Raw genomic sequence first — 20819 nt, 5'->3', positions numbered from 1 at the left:
ACCCTCTCATCCTAATGCCCCGGGCACCAGCACTGCTGCCTGGGTCTGTGTGCCTGTGCATATAGCGTGCACACACACACATCTGCCCAGCAGGGCCCCACGTGGCTCAGCAAATGGTTCAGACACATGGCTCCTTTCTTGGTCCCACAAAACAAGATACTAAGAAACCTGTCTCTTACTGTCCATGCACACAGGCTTGGTTGTTTCAGTCATGTCCAACTTTTTGTGACACCGGGGACTGTAGCAAACTAGGCTCCTCTGTCTATGGAATTTTCCCGGGAAGAATACCGGAGTGGGTTGCCATTTCCTTTCTAACCCAGTCTCCTGAACTGGCAGTTAGATTCTTTACCACTCAGCCACCTGGGAAACCTGTCTCTTACAATAACTCCCGCAAAACCTGAACTACACTAGCTTTTTGCTTTTTGCAGGCTCTAACAGAAATTTTATCATTTAGGAAATTAGACACATCCTCATCGTCCCACAGGGAAATTGACCTCAGTGCTCCTTGTTCCTCTCCAACAAGGTAAAGCTCAGGTGCCACTTTGGCTTTACCTCTGCCCTTAAACGAGGTGCCTGAACTCACTTGTCTCATGAAACAAAAGACTCCAGAAAACATCACAGGCAGAAGAACTTTATTCGTCAATTTCAACCAAAATATGGAGAACTCTGTCCAACCTCCACAGCTTCCTGAGGTCCCTCCTTCCCACCCCAGACAGAATAGTGGCAGCACCTTGCTGCGTGAAAGACAGCAGCCATGGCCTTGGCAAGGTTTCTGGCTCCACTTCCATGAAAGGGCAGAGAAGCACAGCCCAAACCCCTCCACTGGGACGCAGCCCAGGTCAACAGCGGCAGTCACATCTGACCTTCGGCACAGCAGCAAGCGCAGCACTCATCCTGGCTCCCGAGCCTTCCCAAGGTGACCCTGCCTGATCCAGGGCAGGCAGCCCTCCTGGGCCCCTCAATCCCCACCCTGGGGAGGTGTGCAATGATGAAGAGAGTCTTCAGGTCTCTGGCAGGCGGAGGAGGGTTCCAGAAGTGGTGGAGACACTGTGCAAGAGAAAGACAAGGCTGGAGCTGGGTTCCTGAGTTCCAGAGAACTCAGAACTTGGCTGGATATGTTCCCAGGTTCCAGAAGACAGGAGAGGGGCTGGGCTTTGCTAATGAGGGAAGCACAAGGAGGGAGGAAATCCAACCTGAGGTCATTGCTCTGTCATCTTCCAGAGGCTGGGGCGCAAGACTCACCAGTCCACCAGCTGGGCCCCAATGAGGTCATGTACGTGGTAGGCGAGGCCGAGTCGCACCGAGGCAGGTGCCCGCCAGCCCAGGAGCTCTGAAAGGAGTAGCTCCCAGTACTGGCCTCGGTGAGGAGCAGCTCGTGGCTGCTCATGGCACAAGCCACCCGCCCGGCCAGCTTCACTGTGCCTGCCTCGTCCACATACCCCAGGGTTCGCAGCACCTGCAAGGATGGTGGGTGTTGGGAGCCAGCAGACAGCTTCCCCGCCAGCCCACCAGCCCAGCCCTGCCCCCGCACCTCTACTCGCTGGTGGTACTCCGGGAGCAGCAGCAGCGACTGGTCCGACAGCAGGAAGCGCAGCCGCTCCATCTCCTTCTGGATCTGCATCCGCTCCCGCAGCTTCAGGTACTGCGAGGAGCCAAGGGCAAGGGCTCGTGAGGCTCCTCCCTGACCTCAGCAGGGGAGCTGAGGACCAGGACTGGGACGGGGGCAGCCAGTCTGCAGGGGATGAGAGGGAAAGCCGTCCCTTCCAGCTGGGAAGCTCACATCCAGGGACCAACCTGGGCAGGGAAACGGGGACTGTGCACACACTGAGCCCCCGGGATCAGCTCCTCCAGCTTCCGGGCCCGGAGCCCCCCCTCGACCACAGACACATCCTTGAGTTGCAGGTCATTGACAGGGTCGAGGGTGGGGGGTCCTGTGGGGTGCGCCTGAGCCAGTCGTAGCAGTTCCTGGACAGCAGTGGTCACGGCCGCAGAGGGCGGATCCTTCCTGAGGATGGAGCTGGTCTTAGACCTGGGGTAGAGGCTTCTCTTCCTGTGGAACCCCCCTAGGACTGGGGGAGCCTCCCTGACCACACCTCCCCGCCACTCCCACGTGGTCCCTCCCCAGCATCTCTGACTTGAATTTTGGTTGCTGCCGCTTGCTGAAGTCCTCCAAGATCTTGTCCCCATTCAGCCGGAGCACCTTGGTGGTGATGGCGGCCACGTCTCCTGGCTGGAGCTTGGCCACAGTGTGGTCACAGGGCCCTGAGAAGAGGGGAGAGCAGGTTCAGACCGGGCACCTCAGCCGTGCTGTTGGCAAAAGCCCGGGCATCCGTCCACTCTCACCTTCAGGCAGGAACAGCTTGAATCCCATGAGGTTGTCTGGGTAGGGCACATCTGGGGAGGCTGGCCCCCTCTCCCGTGGTTCCTCAGACACGGGCTTGTCACACAAGACCAGGGCTGTGAATACTCTGCTGGTGGAGTTCGAAGAGACCTAGAGGATGTGGGGAGGCCAGGACAGGGCAGTGTGAGGAGTGGACATCCAAGAAGAGACAGATCTGCCAGTTCAGTCAGGGAGCATGGGGCGGCCATATAGACTGGTAACCAAGTCAAGCAATCAGAGCAGACTTCAGGGGCAGGGCCTGGGGAGAGGACAAGGAGACGAGCATGAAGTGGTGGGGATGGGAAGGAAAGGAGGGCTCGAGGGAAAAATGAGAGCACTGCTGAGTACAAATGGCTCCTCGCCAAGTGGGGAAGATGGGGATGGGGCTGGCTGCTCCCTCTGGCCTTGGAGTCCAGATTCCCACCGCCCTCACCTGAAGGATCACACCCAGTGCGTTGTGATGCTCCTGATTCTTCACAACCACCACCCTTCCCGCTGAGAGAGATTTCAGCCCATTCACAGACTCTATGATGCGGTGCTAAAGAGCAGGGACGAGAAGAAAGGGGATAAGAAGTGTCACAGAGATGCTGGGACGAGGTTCAGGTGTACCCAGGTCGTCCTAGTCTCTTCCTCCCCGTCCATCACCCCACCCCCAACACTCACAGGCGCTCACCTGGATCTGGCTCCGGGTCTCAGTCAGTTCCTCCCCCCAGCTGTAGTACTCAGGCAAGTCGACGAGCTGGCCAGTCATCTTGGGCTCCTGCAAGGCCCCCTGCTTCTTGGTCAGTTCAGCCAGAGCCTGTTCATGGGCCTGGGAGAAGCCAGGGTGGGTGTGAAGCCAGAGTCTCCGGGCGACCCTCTCCACTTAAACCCATTGATTCCAGAGGCCCGCCTCACTGTACTATGTTCTCAACAGGCTGCCCTGTCCAGACTGAGGCAGGGTCACCTTGGGAAAGTTCGGGAGCCAGGTTGAGTGCTGGGCTTGCTGCTGTGTAGAGCGGCAGATGTGACCGCTGCTGTTGACCTGGGCTGTGTCCCAGTCGAGGGTTTTGGCCAGGGCTTCTCTGCCCTTTCACGGAAGTGGAGCCAGAAACCTCGCCAAGGCCACGGCTGCTGTCTTTCATGCAGCAAGGTGCTGCCACTATTCTGTCTGGGGTAGGAAGGAGGGGTTTCTAAGGAAGCTGTGGAGGTTGGACAGAGTTCTTCTCCCTATTTTGATTGAATCTGACAAATAAAGTACTCTTGCCTGTGATGCTTTCTGGATGTCTTTTGTTTCATGAGACATGTGAGTTTGGGCACCTCGTTTAGGGGCAGAGATAAAGCCAAAGTGGGACCTGAGCTTTACCTTGTTGATCAGAGAGGAACAAGGGACACTGAGGTCAGTTTCCCCTGTGGGATGGTGAGGATATGTCTGATCTCCCAAACAACAGAATTTCTGTTAGAGCCTACTAAAAGCAAAAAGCTGATGTAGTTCAGGCTTTGCGGGAGTTATTGTAAGAGACAGGTTTCCCAGGTGGCTCAGTGGTAAAGAATCCACCTGCCTGTTCAGGAGACTGGGTCAGGAAAATCCCCTGGAGGAGGAAATGGCAACCAGTATTCTTGGCACTCCAGTATTCTTCCCGGGAAAATTCCATAGACAGAGGAGCCTGGTGGGCTACCGACCTCGTGTCACAGATTGGACATGACTGAAGCGACCAAGCCTGTGTGCATGGACAGTAAGAGACAGGTTTCTTAGTATCTTGTTTTGTGGGACCAAGAAAGGAGCCATGTGTCTGAATCATTTGCTGAGCCACGTGGGGCCCTGCTGGGCAGATGTGTGTGTGTGCACGCTATATGCACAGGCACACAGACCCAGGCAGCAGTGCTGGTGCCCGGGGCATTGGGATGAGAGGGTTAACAGGGAAGGACTCAGTTGAGTCCATGATTCCCTCAAGAGACCCAGGTGTCCGGGGTGCCCCCTCCCAGTTCTGGGTCTGGGGCCAGTTGCAGTTCTTGGTTGTCACGTGGTTTCCCGGCTTATCTGGGCCAGGGGAGGAGCAAGGCTCTGAGTCAAAACTCTGCTCCAAGCCCTGGGTTAACCAGAAAGGAGCAGGCGGGTCTGAACCCCTCAGGTCCTCCAGCCATGAGGCTCCTCTGGGGGCTGATCTGGGCATCTTGCTTCTTCGCCTTGTCTCTGCAGAAGCCCAGGTCCTGGAGGCAGGATACGGAGAGCTTGAACAGGGCCAGGGCTGGTGAGGGGAGAGTGGGCTCAGAGGGTCTTGATTTGGGGGGAAGGCTGGAGGCTGGCTGTTGACTCGCACCTGTTCTTCCCAGGTTGCTCCTGTTTTCTCCTTCTGTGGTTCGCATAGGGGTCCCCCTGTCTGTGGCCGTGAAACTCCAGGATGCTCCTTCAGGACAGGTGGTGAGAGGATCCGTGTTCCTGAGGAACCCATCCCATGTTAATGAGCTCTGCTCCCCGAAGGTGGATTTCAGCCTCAGCTCAGACAGAGACTTCATACTCCTCAACGTCCCGGTACAGGCCTACTCCCTCCCGGTGCCACCCAGCGTCCCACCTCCTGTTCTCCTCTGTCTTCTTGGAAACATCTTTGTCTTCTCATCCCCCTGCTCCCTTCCTCCCCTCCCAGCCCTGTGTTCCTCTGTGTGTCAGTCTGTCTTTTCCCTTCTGCTCTCTCACCCACTCCCTCTCCCTCTCTTCCAGATCCCCCAGGAACAGGCCAGGGTCTGTCGCCTCCATCTGCTCCGCAGAGCCCCCGAGGTGCAGCTGATGGTGCAGTCCTCATGGCTAAGGGACTCTCTGTCCAAACAGACAGACATGCAGGGTGTCAACCTGTTGTTCTCCTCTCGCCGGGGGCACCTCTTTCTGCAGACGGACCAGCCCGTTTATAACCCTGGCCAGCAGGGTGAGTTGGCGCCAGGGCCTCCACCTTTCATGCCTTCCCAGCCACTTGAGTGAGATAACCTGAAGCCCCTCACAGGAAGGCTGCTTTGCAAACATTTGTTCTCCTTCCCTTCACTTTCTGGGAGGGGGTCCAGGGTCCAGGGCCCACCCTCCCATGGCTCCTGCTCACCTCCTCATCCTCCATTTCCAGTTCGCTACCGAGTCTTTGCTCTGGATCAGAAGATGCGCCCGGCCACTGACATCCTCACGGTCACGGTGGAGGTGAGCCCCCGACCTCTGACCTTCCTAAGGGGCCAGGGTTGCTGAACTGGCCTGTGGCTGTGACCACTTTACTCCCATTGCAGAACTCTCAAGGCTTCCGCGTGCGGAAAAGGGAAGTGTTTGCTCCCTCCTCCATCTTCCAGGACAACTTTTTGATCCCAGACATCTCAGCGTGAGCATCTCTCCCTCAGACTGCTCCCTCCGACAATTCTCTAATTCCCACTTCCCCCAGCTGGCCAACTACAGCACATGGTCCAGTCCTGAGCTCCCTCAGCCCCTGGATCACCCCATAGTCTCTGGGTCACTGGCTGTCAGTGGGCCTCTTGCATGAATGGGTTTGAGTCTCTCCCTTGTCCGTCCTCAGGCCAGGAACATGGAAAATCTCAGCCCGATTCTCAGACAGCCTGGATTCTAATAGCAGCACCCAGTTTGAGGTGAAGAAATATGGTGAGAGCTAGAGATGGGAGGGACAAGTGCTCCTTGTCTGCAAGGAGGAAGGGGTGGAGCAGAGGTGGGGGGTGCAGGGCCAGGGAAGAGAGACGCGGCTGCCACAACCCCAAGGGGAGGATAATATTTTAAAGGTCCTTTCACTAGACTTTGATCTGCCCTCCCTTTGCCTTGGGTCAGTTCTCCCCAACTTTGAGGTGAAGATCATTCCTGAAAACCCCTACATCCTGACAACACCTGGCTTTCTTAGTGACATCCAAGTGATCATCCAGGCCAGGTAACTCCCCCTCGCACATGGTCCCTCACACTGGGCCTGATCCCAGGATGCCCCATGCAGCATGAATGTGCTGTGGAACCCCACTTCCCTCCCTTGCCCCAGGCCTCAGCCCCTCGTCTGAATCTCTCCTCGGTGGCAGGTACATCTACGGGAAGCCAGTGCAGGGGGTGGCATACGTGCGCTTTGGGCTCCTGGGTGAGGACGGTGAAAAGACTTTCCTGCGGGGCCTGGAGAGTCAGACCAAGGTAGGAAGGAGGGTTGAGGTGCGTGAGGTGGGTGAGGAGAGTGAGGCGGCGTGAGGAGGTGAGGTGGGAGACTCGAGTCTCATTCTCTGTCCTGTCTTCTTTGCCCCAGCTGGTGGATGGCCAGTGCCAAATTTCCCTGCAAAAGGCTGAGTTTCAGGGTGTGCTGGAGAAGCTTAATATTAGCACTGATGACCTCCCAGGGCTGCGCCTGTATGTTGCAGCAGCCGTTATTGAGTCTCCAGGTGAGTAGCTTCCCCTGATTATAACCCTGGACCCTCACCTCTGACCTCCGAGCTGACCCTCTGTTTCTAGCACCAATGCCACCCTGCTTCCCCTCGACTGGGACACAAAGTCAGGAAAGACCCAGAAGACTCTCTCTACAACTGCATTTCTGAGCTGTTTCTGGGAAAGGTGACCTTCCTACTGTCTCAATATATTTTATTCCACTCATCCATCCACGCATCCCTCCATCTATATCTCTGTCCAAAACACATCCTTCCATCCATCCATCAATCCATCCATCTATGTATCCATCATCCATAAGTCTATCAGCAGAGCTGTGTTATACACCATCTGTGTGCTGTTTCCTGTGTTGTCCTCAGGAAACATAGAGATGAGTAGGAGGCAGCTTGACCCTGAAAAGTTCAGCCTTGGTGGAGGGAAACACTAGAGTGCCCCTTCCCTGCCCCCAGCCCTCCTTTTCCTCTCTTCCCAGGTTTCTGTGTCCACCTCTCTCCACTCTGTATCTTGCAGGAGGAGAGATGGAGGAGGCAGAGCTCACGTCCTGGCGTTTCGTGTTATCTCCCTTCTCCCTGGATCTAAGCAAAACCAAGCAGCAGCTTATACCTGGGGTCCCCTTCCTGCTGCAGGTTTCTTCTGGAAGGGGGAGGATGAGCAGTGGGCGCCGGAGGTGGTGGGCAGGACGGGGCCGCGTCTCACTGACTGCACTCTTCCCTCTGCCCCTCCCTCATCTCCCTAGGCCCTGGTCCGTGACATGTCAGGCTCCCCAGCCTCTGGCATTCCCGTCAAAGTGTCTGCCAAGTTGTTTTCTGGATTGACTTCTAAAAACCAGGACTTTGAACAGAACACAGATGGGAGCGGCCAAGTCATCGTCTCCATTGGTGTTCCTCGGACCATCTCAGAAGTGCAGCTCTCAGTAGGACCCCACCCTCATGGGAATGAGGGGGCTAGGAGAGAAGGTTCCCAGGCTGGTAGGTAGAGGGGGGGAAGCTGGGTGCCTGTGCCCTTTCCATTGACCCTGTGACCTCTGCCCTCTCTCCAGGTGTCTGCAGGCTCCCCCTACCCTGCAGTAGGCAGTCTCACTGTGAAAGCGCCCCTGTCCAGAAGCTCTGGGTTTTTGTCCATTGAGTGGCAGAATCCGCGACCTCTTAAAGTCGGAGAGACCCTTAACCTAAACCTGCGAGCCGTGGGCATCAGTGGGAGCTTCTCCTACTTCTACTACATGGTGCGTATTAGGGGCCACAGGGGGGACAGGGTGGGAGGGTCTCAAGAGGAAGGAGCCCTCAGGGTGGGTGGCAGCCTCAGGGCATGGGATGGGCAGTGAGGAGCACCCTGCTCTCCTCCAGATCGTGTCCCGGGGCCAGATCGTGTCTGTACATCGAGAGCCCAGGAGCCACTTGACCTCCATCTCCGTGTTTGTGGACCATCACCTGGTGCCCTCCTTCCACCTCGTGGCCTTCTACTATCACGGGGGTGTCCCGGTGGCCAACTCCCTGCGAGTGGACGTCCAGGCTGGAGGCTGTGAGGGGAAGGTAACTGGCATCGGAAGAGATGGGGTGTGTGCGTGTGCTGGGAGGATTAAGAGAGAAGACTGCATGACTGCAAATGGGGTGATTTAGTTTGGGGTGCACTGAGGATGCACAAGACTGAACGAGTTCTCCCCACCCCGACTGCCCCCCACCTGCCACCTCTGCCAGCTGGAGCTGAACGTGGACAGTTCCAAGGCGTATCGTCCTGGGGACACTGTGAAACTCAACCTGAAAACAGAGTCTCGAGCCCTGGTGGCCCTGGGAGCTGTGGACACGGCTCTGTATGCTGTGGGTGGCAAGTCCCACAAACCCCTCGACATGGTCAAGGTTGGTCAGGTCCTCTCTCTGATCCTCCCTTCCCTCCCAGGCTCAACCTCCTGCTGCCCGACCCCAGGCCAGCCACTAGAACTCACTTATCTGGACTGCTGCCACTCCTCCCTTGAGCCTTGGCCTCGGTTGCTTCTGTTTCCGGTCTCTGTGTCTCTCTTGTACTTGTGTGGACCCTGCCCTCTCACCTACAGCTGAGTATGCGATCGTGGCCACAGCCACTCTTGTCTCTGCAGCATCTCTGCCTTTTCTGGCCAGGTCTTCGAAGCTATGAACAGCTATGACCTTGGCTGTGGTCCCGGCGGTGGAGACACTGCCCCTCAAGTGTTCAAAGCAGCTGGTCTGGCCTTTTCTGATGGAGACCATCGGACTGAAATCAGAAAGAGTGAGGACAGAGGAGGAAGGGGAGTGGGTGGTGGGAGGATAAGGAGGAAGGAGGGGCCTGAAGGGGAAAGACAGGAAGGGGAGGGGTGGGAAGGGCTGGGCTGGGAGGGGAGACTCAGAGGGGAGGGGGAGGCCCTGCACCCTCCTGCTGACTGCAGTCCTGCTCTCTACCAGGTCTGAGCTGTCCCAAGGAGTCAAAGTCTAGGAAAAAGAGAAATGTGAACTTCCAAAAGGCGATTCATGAGAAACGTGAGTTGAGGGTGCCCATGTAATTCTCTAGGGCTTCCCTGGTGGCTCAGATGGTAAAGAATCTGCCTGCAATGCACGAGACCTGGGTTCAATCTCTGGGTTGGAAAGATCCCCTGAAGAAGGGAATAGCTACCGGCTCCATTATTCTTGCCTGGAGAATTCCATGGACAGAGGAGCCTGGTGGGCTACAGTCTATGGGTCTCAGAGTTGGATACACCTGAGCGACTAAGGCATATGCAGTTCTCCACTTGGGCCCAAGGCTCGGGATGCAGGTCTGCCTGTTGGGTCCTCTGCTCCCGATTGAGCCCGTGCATGGCGTCCGGGCTAGTAATCCAGACACCACAGTTCTGAGGTGAAAGGGGGCGGGGGGTGGTGCTCTGCTTTGACCACCCTCAAGTTCCTGGTCTCTCGGGGTGAGTCCTGGTGCATCTAGAGGTCGGCTGGGGATGAGGCGTGCCTCAGGCTCACCCTCACCTGGTCCTGCAGTGGGCCAGTACACTTCCCCCGTCGCCAAGCGCTGCTGCCAGGACGGGCTGACGCGGCTCCCCATGGCCCGCACCTGTGAGCAGCGGGCGGCCCGGGTGCAGCAGCCGGCCTGCCGCGAGCCCTTCCTGTCCTGCTGCCAGTTTGCCGAGAGCCTGCGCAAGAAGGCCCGGACCAGGGGCCAGGTGGGCCTGGCCCGAGGTGAGGGGCTGGGTGTCCGGGGCAGTGGCCGGGGCCCCTGGAGGGTCAGGACGGCCCCCTCCTCACCGCCCTCCACGGTGTGCCCCCGCAGCCATGGAGCTCCTGCAGGAGGAGGACCTGATCGAAGAGGATGACATCCCCGTGCGCAGCTTCTTCCCCGAGAACTGGCTTTGGAAATTGGAAGAAGTGGACCGCTTCTCCCAGTGAGGGCACGCGTGGGGCCTGGCCTTGTCTCTGGGCAGTGTCGGGGTCCTGCCCAGCGTGGGACCCAGCTTCTCACCTTTCCCACTGCAGATTGCGACTGCTGCTCCCGGACTCTCTGACCACGTGGGAGATCCACGGCGTGAGCCTGTCCAAAACCACAGGTGCCGTCACCCTGCCTGGGCCCTGGGCCTCCCTTTTCCAGGCTCCCTGGTTGAGGCTCCCTGCTTGGTCCTTAGCTCTTGGTACAGGAAGGAGGGGCAGAGACCTGGAGATGTCTGCATGCCGAGCATGGGGCCTGAAGCCAGAGAGCAGCGGCAGGCAGGGGATGGGTGGGAAGTGGGGGGACCAGGGGCGGGCGTTGCCCCTCACTGCTGGGGTCCCCTGGGTGTGATCCCCCCAGGCTTCTCATATGTGCCCTTGATCCATCAGGCTTGTGTGTGGCCACCCCGGCCCGACTCCGAGTGTTCCGTGAATTCCACATGCACCTCCGCCTGCCGGTCTCTGTCCGCCGCTTTGAGCAGCTCGAGCTGCGGCCTGTCCTCTACAACTACCTGGATAGCGATCTGACTGTGAGGCCCCTTGGCGGCTGTGCGCACGGTGGTGGCGGGGGACTGGGGCAGGTGAGGGTGGGGAGCCTAACTGGGCTGGGACTCTGGCCCTCCCCGTCTTCCTGCCCCCAGGTGAGCGTCCACGTGTCCCCAGTGGAGGGGCTGTGCCTGGCCGGGGGTGGAGGGCTCGCCCAGCAGGTGCAGGTGCCCGCGGGCTCTGCCCGGCCCGTTGGCTTCTCTGTGGTGCCCATCGCAGCTGCTGCCGTGTCCCTGAAGGTGGTGGCTCGAGGATCCTTTGATTTCCCTGTGGGGGACGCAATATCTAAGATTCTACAAGTCGAGGTGAATGGCACACCCCTGAATCTAGGTCCCCAGCTCCCAGATTCATCCCCTGCTCTGGCCCTCTCCCTGAAACAGCGCTGAGGCCACCCCCCAAACCCAATGCTTTGGTCCATTGCACTTTCCACAATCCTGGCCCCACTGTGTCCCTGAAGTTCCAACTGCAAGTCCTGAGGAGTGTGCGCTGGGAGGGGCAAGCTGTAGCATATGTGATCTCTCACAGCTCTTTTTCTCCTCCACAGAGAGAAGGGGCCCTTCACAGGGAGGAGATGGTCTATGAACTCAACCCCCTGGGTGAGTGACCTCCACTCACAGACAGCAGTGTCCTGGGGTGGGAGGGGACAGAGGGCGTGGGCAGCAGGACAGACCGCTGACTCCCCTCATCTTCCCAGATCCCCGAGGCCGGACCTTGGAAATTCCTGGCAACTCTGATCCCAATATTATCCCTGAAGGAGATTTCAAGAGTTTCGTCAGAGTCACAGGTGGGTGTGTCCTCCAGTCCCTTCCCAGGGGCCTCTCGGATTCATGGGAAACCTGGGAATTTCTGTTTGATCCTGAGACTCCATGACCCTCCCACCCTGGCCCCCTGACCTGCTCTCTGACCCTCCATCCTGTCCCTCCCCATAGCCTCGGATCCACTGGAAGCACTGGGCTCTGAGGGGGCCTTGTCACCAGGAGGCCTGGCCTCCCTCCTGAGGCTTCCCCAAGGCTGCGGGGAACAAACCATGACCCTGTTGGCTCCAACACTGGCTGCTTCCCGCTACCTGGACAAGACGGAGCAGTGGAGCATGCTGCCCCCTGAGACCAAGGACCGCGCCGTGGATCTCATCCAGAAAGGTTCTGAGTGTAGCGACAAGCAGGACTGGGGGCCAGAAGAGGGCAATTAATGGAAGCTGGGCAGCCCGGGTTGTCAGAGCAGGGAAGAGAGATGCGGTCCCCAGTGGAAATATTGAGCGTGGCCTGGCCACAGCAGTGGGGGAGTTGGTGTGACCTCAGCTGCCTCTCCCCTCCAAGGCTACACGCGGATCCAGGAGTTTCGAAAAAGAGATGGTTCCTACGGGGCTTGGTTACATCGGGACAGTAGCACCTGGTGAGTTTGGGGGAGTGTCCTTGGTGTATGGGAGGGGCCACAGCTGGTGGGGGCAGAGCCAGCTATTATGGGAGAGCAAATAGGAACCCCAGTAGTGGTCCAATGTCCCCTGTAGCGTCTAGTGGATATCTCAAGCCATGCCTTCCTCCCTTCTAGGCTCACGGCCTTTGTGCTGAAGATACTGAGTTTGGCCCAGGATCAGGTAGGCGGCTCACCTGAAAAGCTGCAGGAGACAGCCATGTGGCTGCTGTCCCAGCAACGGGATGATGGCTCATTCCATGATCCCTTTCCAGTAATGGATAGGAGCATGCAGGTATGGGGCTGGGAGACTGGGCCAAGGGCACAGGAGGGAAGAGTCACCCTGCCCCTCCCCACTCCCGGTTGATCCCCCTATTCTTCCTACTACAACCAGGGAGGCTTAGTAGGAAGTGATGAGACTGTGGCGCTCACCGCCTTCGTGGTCATCGCCCTTCACCACGGGCTGGCGGTCTTCCCAGAGAAAAATTCTGAGCAGTTGAGGAGAGTGGTAAGGCAGCTATGTGTCTGCTCTTTGCTGATGCCCTTTCCCGTCAGGAGCCCAGTCCACAGACCTCTCCCCCACACACACTTTCTTCCAGGAAAATTCCATCTCAAGAGCAAACACCTTCTTGGGGGCGAAAGCAACCTCTGGGCTCCTGGGTGCCCACGCCTCCGCCATCACGGCCTATGCCCTGTCGCTGACCGAGGCCCCTGAGGACCTGCGGAGAGCTGCCCACAACAACCTGATGGCCATGGCCAAGGACATCGGTGGTGAGGGGGTCCTGGCAGTGGTCCTGAGGCTTGGGAGAGCTTGAGATCCCTGAGCATGTCCAAAGGGAGAAACAGAATGAATGGAGGCCCTCGGAGGGAATCAGAGCATAAGCGGGGGTGATTGGGAAATCAGGAGAGACTAAAGGGGGGGCGTCAAAGGGCCAGACATCTAAGATCCTCCCCTGTTCACCTGTGGGTCTCCTTTCACTCCAGATAAGCTGTACTGGGGCTCAGTCACCACTTCTCCAAGCAACGTCCTGTCACCCACTCTGGCTCCACACAGCCCAGCAGACCCCATTCCCCAGGCTCCGGCCCTGTGGATTGAAACCACGGCCTACGGCCTGCTACACCTGCTGCTATGGGAGGGCAAGGCTGAGTTGGCCGACCAGGCTGCATCCTGGCTGACCCGCCAGGGCAGCTTCCAAGGGGGATTCCGCAGCACCCAGGTAGGGGCTGTCCTGGGGTTCTAGGGTGGCTGGTCCTGAGCCCAAGTACCTGAGTCCCGGCCCATTTGCCCCAGGACACTGTTGTGGCTCTGGACGCCCTGTCTGCGTACTGGATTGCGTCCCACACCACCGAGGAGAAGGGGCTCAACGTGACCCTGAGCTCCTTGGGCCGCAGTGGGCTCAAGTCCCACGTGTTGCAGCTGACCAACCACCAAGTCCACAGGCTGGAGGAGGAGCTGCAGGTGAACCGTGCCCTCACCTGGGTGACTGGGACACCTGGGCCTCCCTCGGCCAGGCCAGAAGTCATCCCCGTTTCCTCACCCCTGCTGAATCCCTATGGCCCCTCTTTCTGATAACTGTGGGAAGACTTACTGGCTCTGTGAGCTGTAGCAAGTCACCCAACCTCTGAGATTCATTGATCTGATGTAAAAATGATCCATGCAGAATCTACAGAGGGTTTAGGAGATGGTGGAGAGAGAATGCAGGTGAAGGTAGAAAGTGTTGAAAAGAGAGGTGGGGAGAGGAGGTGGAGTTATTTTGGTGGAGGAGGTAAGTTGAAGCAACAGTGTGCCCTTCTGACATCTCTTTCCCTTTTGTGCTTGTGAAAGTTTTCCCTGGGAAGCAAGATTAACGTGGAGGTGAGAGGAAACAGCAAAGGAACCTTGAAGGTGAGAGCTAGTGGCACTGGGCAGGCAGGCCCATCAGGGTGAAGCCGGGGTGTTGAGTGGGAGACCTGCGGGCAGAGCTCATGGTCTGGGAAGGAGGAAGAGGCCCCTGGGTTGCGGTTGCCTGTGCTCTGTCCTGGGCAGGTGCCCCTCACTCTGCTCTCCACTCTTTCTAGGCACCTGTGGTCCCCTTCAGCCCTCAGTGCTGATGCTCAAACACTTGGCCCCTCAAGCCAAGCGTCTCCCCTGAGCTCTGAGCATCTCTGACGTGGTTGAGCCCCAAACCTTCTCTTCCTCCTGTGTCTCTTGTCTGGCTGACAGAGTCCATCCCTGCAGGAGCACAGCTGCCACTCCTGGGGCCATCTTAGCGGCCCCCACCATACTAAGCCTTGCCTTATGACCCGGGAGACTTCTCTGTCTTCATCCCAGCTCTGTCCACCTCCCCAGTAACTCCTCCTCTGCTTTCTCTCCAGCCGTGCCCAAATCCAGTGTAACTCCTCCTCTGCTTTCTCCCCAGCCCCGCCCACCTCCCCAGTAACTCCTCCTCTGCGTTCTCTTCAGCCCAGCCCACCTCCCCAGTAACTCCTCATGTTCTTTCCCCCGACTGCCACTGACCTCCCCAGTAACTCCTTCTCTGCTTTCTCTCCAGCCGCGCCCAAATCCAGTGTAACTCCTCCTCTGCTTTCTCTCCAGTCGCACCCGCCTCCCCAGTAACTCCGCGTGTGTTTACTCCCCAGCCCCGCCCACCTCCCCAGTACCTCCGCCTCTGTTTTCGCCTCAGCCCCGCCCACCTCCCTAGTGGGACAGATCCTCCCATGTACACACATATCTTAGCTTTGAATGACCTCCAGGATCTTCTTGTCCCACATGACAAACTCATTTTCCTCTTTCAAGCCTAGGCCAGGCGCATTTCCTGAACTTTCCATTAAAGCCTCTCCGGTGCTTCTGTACAATGCTTGCCCCCGTGCCAGGACCCTGCACCCCCTACTCACCCAACACCTGAGTCCATTTGTATTTCTGGACAGGTCCAGGGGCAGGATGGGAAAGGGCAGAAGGCCTCAAAGCTCTTAGCCCAGGAGCTAAGGGATCCAGAGCCCTTCCATGTGGCTCTGCAGAGAGGTCTGTGGCCCTAAGTGTCCGCATGTCCTCTTCCCACCCCCTGATGAACCAGGTCCTTCGCAGCTACAACGTCATGGACATGACGAACACGACCTGCCAGGATCTTCAGATTGAAGTGACGGTCATGGGCCACGTCGAGTACACGAGTGAGTGTTGGGGTCACAGGCTGTGGGTCTCTGAGGGGTGGTGCCAGGGCTGAGCCACAGTGCTGTCCCCTCGCAGTGGAGGCGGAGGAGGACTACGAGGACTACGAGTATGAGGACTTGCTGGCCGGGGATGACCCCGAGGCCCGCTCCCGGCCCGTGACACCCCTGCGGCTATTTGACGGTCGGAGGAACCGCCGGAGGAGGGAAGCCCCCAAGGCAGCTGAGGAGCGGGAATCCAGGGTGCAGTACACTGTGTGCATCTGGTGAGCCCTGGGGTGGCCCTGGGCGTGTGGGTGCTGCCGGGCTGGGAGAGGGAGGCAGGGCCGAGGTTGGGGCTGGGTGTCTGCAGCCTGGCACCAGGTGGGGGGCGACCCAGACAACAGGCACATGTCTCCACAGGCGGACTGGCAAGGTGGGGCTGTCAGGCATGGCCATTGCGGACATCACCCTCCTGAGTGGATTCCACGCCCTGCGGGCTGACCTGGAGAAGGTGTGACCAGCCACCCAGAGGGGCCGCCTGTGCCCCAGGAGCCCTGCCCCATCCCCGCAGCAGCCCCAGCTGCTGAGCCCTGTCACGTGCAGGCGGCCGGGGGCTTTCTCCTTGTGACTCCCGGCTCCCGTTCCCCACAGCTGGCCTCCCTCTCCGACCGTTACGTGAGCCACTTTGAGACCGAGGGTCCCCACGTCCTGCTGTACTTCGACTCGGTGAGCAAGGAGGGTGACAGAGGGGCGCACAGCTGGCACTGGGTTTCCTGAGCTCGTGTTAGGAGGATTTCCAGGAGGCAGGTGTATCAGCAGCTACTGCTCTGGGAGAGACCTTGTGGAGTGAGCAGGAAGGCAGGACAGGAGGGGGTCAGAGGCTTGGCCAGGGAGGTTCCCCGCTGCCTGCAGGGAGGCGGGGCTGAGCCCCTTCGGTGGCTTTGGGCCCAGTGCCAGTCAGCCGGGGAGGGCTTGAGAGAGTGCCTTTCTTAAATTTGAATTTATTCGTCGTGAGGGACGGCTTTTTGTTGTTGAATTTCCCGTTTTGATATTCAAGTGTGTTTTGTTTTTGTTTTTATAATGATGGTGGACCCAGAAGAGTTGTTGTTTTTCTTTCCCATGGCCAAATTTGACTAACACACAGTTATCAACTCTCTGATGGCCCTCCAAAATTTTTTTGAATATTTATTGTAACCTTTGGAGAGAAATGTGAAAAAGGCGTGTTAATACTGTGATACCATTCGCCATGTGTCTGTGGGTCGGGGAGGCCCTCCCTGCCCAGTGTGTGCAGAGGGGACAGACCCTGTTGGCTAGAGAAGCCAGGCAGAGGAGTCTGGTTGAAGAAAATGAGGAAGATGTCAAGTCAGGGAGCTCACCGTGCAGCTTAGGAAGGAAACTCGTGTGCGATACCAGGCTGGACTGGAGCAGCGTGGCCATGAGGAGAGGAATCAGGGCCTACACGAGTGGCGGGTCGGAGAGGACGGCAGAGGGCTAGCACTTGGTGGTACCTAGGAGACAAGTGAGGCCTTAGTTGTATCAGTGAAGCTATGGAGGGGGTGAGTGGGTTTGGAGGGCAGGCAGTGGGAATTGGGAGAGTTTAATACATCTTGTAAAAATCCCAATACAAGAATCAGGCTGAACATTTGGTTCAGGAGCCACGCGCCTGCAGTTTGGGGAGCGGTGAGACTGCCCCAGGAGAGCACAGAGAAGGGGAAGGGCCTGCGCTGGGGCCTGTGCCTCCGTGAGGGACCAGCAGGAAGGTGAGAAATGACCAGGTCAGAATCAGGGGTGGTCTGGAAGCTAGCCCTGAGGGTAGGGAGAGGTTTGTGAAGATGTGTCCATGAAGTGAGCCTCTGTGAAGCCGCTCAGGGCCCCGGAGATGGGTGAGGTCACCATGTGGGCAGTGAAGTCAGCAGAGACCTTGGGGAGCAGTTTTTAGAAATCCCGAGGCTGGAAGGTAACAAATGGTGAAGGACACGGAAGATAAGATCGACCGGAACCAAACAGGCAAGCAAATCCATCATAGCGGTCTGCAGGGCCCAGAGGTGGGTCCCTGACTTCCCTCCACCCATCGCCCCCCATGGCAGGTCCCCACCTCCCGGGAGTGTGTGGGCTTTGGAGCTGTGCAGGAGGTGCCCGTGGGGCTGGTACAGCCGGCCAGTGCCATCCTGTATGACTACTACAACCCTGGTGAGACGTCGGGGACTCTCGGGAGGGTGGGGATAGGCGGCAGTGAGGGTGGTAAGGGAGTCCTGTGGGTCCATGGGACTGGGGAGGCAAGGAGAGGCGAGTGCCCTAATGAACGCCCCTCTCTGCTTTTCTCTAGAGCACAAGTGTTCTGTGTTTTATGGGGCACCACGTAAGAGCAAACTCTTGTCCACGTTGTGCTCTGCGGATGTCTGCCAGTGTGCTGAGGGTGAGACACTGGGCCGGGGATCAGGGGTGGGAAGGCGGCGTGGCTGGGGCCTACACGGTCTCACCTGGGCCCCTGACTTCAGGGAAGTGCCCTCGACAGCGCCGGGCCCTGGAGCGTGGGCAGCAGGACTTGGAGGGTTACCGGATGAAATTCGCCTGCTACTCTCCCCGAGTGGACTACGGTCAGTCTTCCCGCCCGGGCCCTGGCCCTGGCCCTGGCCCTGGCCCTGACCCCCCCTCAAGGTCTCTTAGATTTGGCCTGCGCTTCTCAGGTCCATGGGCAGCCTTGTCACTCTGCACTGACCTCCCATCCTCTTAGCCTCGGGATAACTAACCTTCCCTCCCTTCTCCTAAACCCCCCACAGGCTTCCAGGTTAAGGTTCTCCGAGAAGACAGCAGGGCTGCTTTCCGCCTCTTTGAGACCCGTATCACCCAAGTCCTGCATTTCAGTAAGAGGGGGACAATAAGTGGGCAGGGCCGGGGGGCATACTGGGGAGCTGAGGTCTGGCTTTGGGGCCTTGGTGCCTGGAGGAGTGAAACTGCAGCCAGTCCGAGCTCAAAGCCCCTCAGCCTCTTAGAAGCCCTGGGCTTGTCCACAGACAGGAATGCAGTCCCACCTGCCCGCTGGGAGTGGTGAGGGTCAAATGGAGGCTCGGCGCAAAGCCCCCCGGCCCCCTGCTGTCCCACCCCTCCTCTTCCCCTCGAATGACTCTGTGGACCTTCACCCCTCAGCCAAGGATGCCAGGGCCACCGCTGATCAGACCAGAAACTTCCTGGTCCGAGCCTCTTGCCGCCTTCAGTTGGAACCTGGGAAAGAATATCTGATCATGGGTCTGGATGGGGCCACTTACGACCTCAAGGGAGAGTGAGTTCTCGGGACCCCTCAGTCTTCTTCTCTGCCCACGCCTCTCAAGGGAAACTTTCCCCTGTGCCCTCAGAAGCCAGGTGCCTCAGGGTCTGCCTCTGACCCTCCGCTGACCCCTGCTCACTGCCCCTTTGCCTGCAGCCCCCAGTACTTGCTGGACTCGAACAGCTGGATTGAGGAGATGCCCTCTGAGCGCATGTGCCAGAGCACCCGCCATCGGACACCCTGTGCCCAGCTCAACAGCTTCCTCCAGGAGTATGGCACACAGGGCTGCCAGGTGTGAGGGTGCTCTCCCAGCTTCCCCAGGACGAGCCAGAGCTGCGAAAGATGGTGCCTGGACTCCTGCTGTGCCGGGTACCCTGAACAGAGCCCTAGGCAAAACCAGGGACTCAATAAAAGCCTTTGGTGGCAAAGTGTCTGTGTGTGTCTCCAGGACAGAGACCAGTATCCCCACCACCTGCTCCAGGTTCTAGGGGGCCTAGGTCAGGGTTGGCTTCATCTAAGGCTCCCAGAGCCTGGGTGATCCTTGCAGTGTCCAGCTCTGCCTGAATCCCCTCCTCCCCAAGACAACCCCTTGGGAGCTTGGTGCCACATAGTGACCATGGTGGGCAGCTGACCCTGCGCTCTGAGGATCCCGTGTCCACACTAAAACCTCCCTTTTACTCTACCTGCAGGGCACTCCCTGTGCCTGGCAGCCTGTCACCGGGGCCTCAGGCTGGGGGCTGCACACCAGGCACCTCAGCCTTCTGCTTCGTGAGCAGCTCCCCAGCCACGTGTCCCCCACTGTGGTCATGCATGCGGCACTTCTGGGATCTTGCTTCTAACTGAGACCTGCTCTTGTGAAAGCCCATTTGACACTGGATCCCTTTATCAGCAGTATTACGTAACTTTCCCAGAAATGTGCAATCATCAGGTCCGATGATGTCTTCATCCAGATACTGATTTCAAACAGACCAAAAGGCCGACTTTGGTGTTTCTTAATACTCTGAGGGAACCGCTGTTCTCCGGGGTCAACCCTCCCCACATGCCTGCCTAGCTCTCCCCCATTATGGCAGCACCTCTTGGGTCTTCAGGGCTAACCTAGAAATTCATCTAGAGGAATGTGCCAAGGTCATTTTTGAGGGAAACTGAGCTAACTCAGCAGCCTGCCATTCAGTCATTCAACAGGAATTGTGGAGCTCTCACTCCAGGCCATGCCCTGCTCTAGGTCCCCATCTTCTGTGAATGGTGTGAGATCAGGGAGCTGCATGGTTCTGTGGGGCCTCTGACCAGTCTGGGTGCATGTGAGAAGTGGGCTGGGGAGATGACCTGTAAGTTGGACTCGGCAGGCTGAAAAGTCAAGCAAAGGGAGTAGGAGTAGATGAGGGTATTTGAGGCAGAAGAAAGAACATAAAAGGCCCCAAGGCTGGAGGCAGGACAGCACTTTTGGGGGCATCGCATATCATTTATCTTGTTTGGAATTAGGATTTGGAGGTGGTATGGAAGAGATGGAGTTGGCAAGGTACGCGGTGTCCGTTATGAAGCGGTGTTCACAAGCAGGTCAGCAGTCCAGGTCACTCTCCATTCGAACAGAGTCCCCTCCCATTCCATGAAACTTTGAGTAGTTCTGACCTGGGAATTCCCTGGTGGCCCAGTGACTATGACTTTGCGCTACCAGTGCAAGGGGTCCAGGTTTGATCTAATTCCTACATGCCACAAATAAGAGCCTCAGCTGAAAAAAAAAAAAAATCCCTCATGCTGCACCTGCAGATCTAAGATTCCCAATGCTGCAACTAAGATCATGTGTAACCAAATAAGTTAATATTTTTTTTACAAAAGCGTTCTGACCTTCCTCAGTGTTTCAGAGGCTTCTTAGGGCTATTGTCTACATGGCCTGGTCATTGCCCATCAGATGTCTCCTGAAATCCGGTCAGCATGGTGGTGGCATAAAGCCACGTATGAGAGTCAAATTTTCAGCTATAGTTGTGGCAAGACAAGATCTAGGGCCTGAGGTCAACTATGAGGAAGGAGCTGCCCAATCCCAGAAATCCAATGTTTTCTCCCTTCCAGGCCTGGGCCTGGGTCCAGGCTGAGCTGAACCTCTCCCATCAGGACCCAGCAGTGAACTCTTTAGGCTAGTTGGCACCACAGCTGGGATCTTGACCCAGGCTCTCTGGTGGCAGAGTCTTGCTCTGATTAAAGCTTTGAGGTCAGTTGGCAGAGAAAGGATGGGGTATTGGGGGATGTGTGGGCTCAGGTCAGCTCTAAGCCCTCACCCCACCTCCTCGGTGCCCCAGCCTCCCACCGAGTCCT

General features: G+C 57.8%; 2 protein-coding genes across 4 annotated transcripts; one reads left to right on the top strand and one right to left on the bottom strand.

The window, feature by feature from the left end:
• Positions 1 to 615: 615 nt before the first annotated feature.
• LOC147347038 (superkiller complex protein 2-like) lies at positions 616 to 3240 on the bottom strand. Its single transcript, XM_086369256.1, has 8 exons — positions 3054 to 3240; positions 2814 to 2918; positions 2344 to 2491; positions 2136 to 2262; positions 1795 to 2005; positions 1532 to 1642; positions 1243 to 1456; positions 616 to 1047 (listed from the first exon to the last, which is right to left on the bottom strand). Exons 1-8 carry the CDS (start codon positions 3129 to 3131, stop codon positions 959 to 961), a joined length of 1083 nt encoding a protein of 360 aa, XP_086225382.1. The 5' UTR covers positions 3132 to 3240; the 3' UTR covers positions 616 to 958.
• Positions 3241 to 4285: 1045 nt separating this feature from the next.
• Positions 4286 to 18940, top strand: LOC147347037 (complement C4-like). 3 transcript variants are annotated; one of them, XM_086369205.1, is made up of 41 exons: positions 4286 to 4611; positions 4694 to 4892; positions 5079 to 5280; positions 5470 to 5540; positions 5624 to 5712; positions 5905 to 5987; positions 6168 to 6264; positions 6404 to 6509; positions 6619 to 6751; positions 7263 to 7378; positions 7489 to 7665; positions 7792 to 7974; positions 8096 to 8281; positions 8447 to 8605; positions 8864 to 8990; positions 9164 to 9238; positions 9725 to 9922; positions 10014 to 10125; positions 10217 to 10287; positions 10556 to 10695; positions 10807 to 11016; positions 11256 to 11307; positions 11406 to 11495; positions 11641 to 11850; positions 12028 to 12103; positions 12260 to 12416; positions 12516 to 12629; positions 12721 to 12892; positions 13106 to 13338; positions 13413 to 13580; positions 13947 to 14006; positions 15175 to 15268; positions 15345 to 15531; positions 15668 to 15758; positions 15899 to 15973; positions 17335 to 17437; positions 17574 to 17663; positions 17746 to 17844; positions 18028 to 18111; positions 18395 to 18527; positions 18669 to 18940. In XM_086369205.1, the coding sequence occupies exons 1-41, from the start codon at positions 4301 to 4303 to the stop codon at positions 18808 to 18810; spliced, it is 5475 nt and encodes a 1824-aa protein (XP_086225331.1). In that variant the 5' UTR covers positions 4286 to 4300; the 3' UTR covers positions 18811 to 18940. The 3 variants fall into 3 exon arrangements, with proteins under 3 accessions (XP_086225331.1, XP_086225329.1, XP_086225330.1); XM_086369203.1 differs by having other exon boundaries at positions 4461 to 4567; XM_086369204.1 differs by lacking the exon at positions 7263 to 7378 and having other exon boundaries at positions 4461 to 4567.
• Positions 18941 to 20819: the final 1879 nt, after the last annotated feature.

The sequence above is a fragment of the Bos grunniens genome, chromosome 23 (genome assembly GCF_055505025.1).
Source record: "Bos grunniens cultivar Pamir isolate PY7600 chromosome 23, Bosgru_T2T1.0, whole genome shotgun sequence".
Classification (NCBI taxonomy): Eukaryota; Metazoa; Chordata; class Mammalia; order Artiodactyla; family Bovidae; genus Bos; species Bos grunniens.
The sequence above is the reverse complement of the archived record's forward strand: the minus strand, read 5'-3'. Positions and strand labels throughout refer to the sequence as shown.

Excerpts from the sequence above, each read along its gene's own strand:
- LOC147347038 (XM_086369256.1), bottom strand. The coding sequence starts at position 3,131 with ATGACTGGCCAGCTCGTCGACTTGCCTGAGTACTACAGCTGGGGGGAG. Across the intron at positions 1,457-1,531 it reads AGTACCACCAGCGAGTAGAG|GTGCTGCGAACCCTGGGGTA; the intron begins GTGCGGGGGCAG and ends CCATCCTTGCAG. Across the intron at positions 1,048-1,242 it reads GGGGCCCAGCTGGTGGACTG|TGTCTCCACCACTTCTGGAA; the intron begins GTGAGTCTTGCG and ends TCTCTTGCACAG.
- LOC147347037 (XM_086369205.1), top strand. The coding sequence starts at position 4,301 with ATGATTCCCTCAAGAGACCCAGGTGTCCGGGGTGCCCCCTCCCAGTTC. Across the intron at positions 10,126-10,216 it reads GAAGTGGACCGCTTCTCCCA|ATTGCGACTGCTGCTCCCGG; the intron begins GTGAGGGCACGC and ends TTCCCACTGCAG. Across the intron at positions 17,845-18,027 it reads CTCTCCCCGAGTGGACTACG|GCTTCCAGGTTAAGGTTCTC; the intron begins GTCAGTCTTCCC and ends AACCCCCCACAG.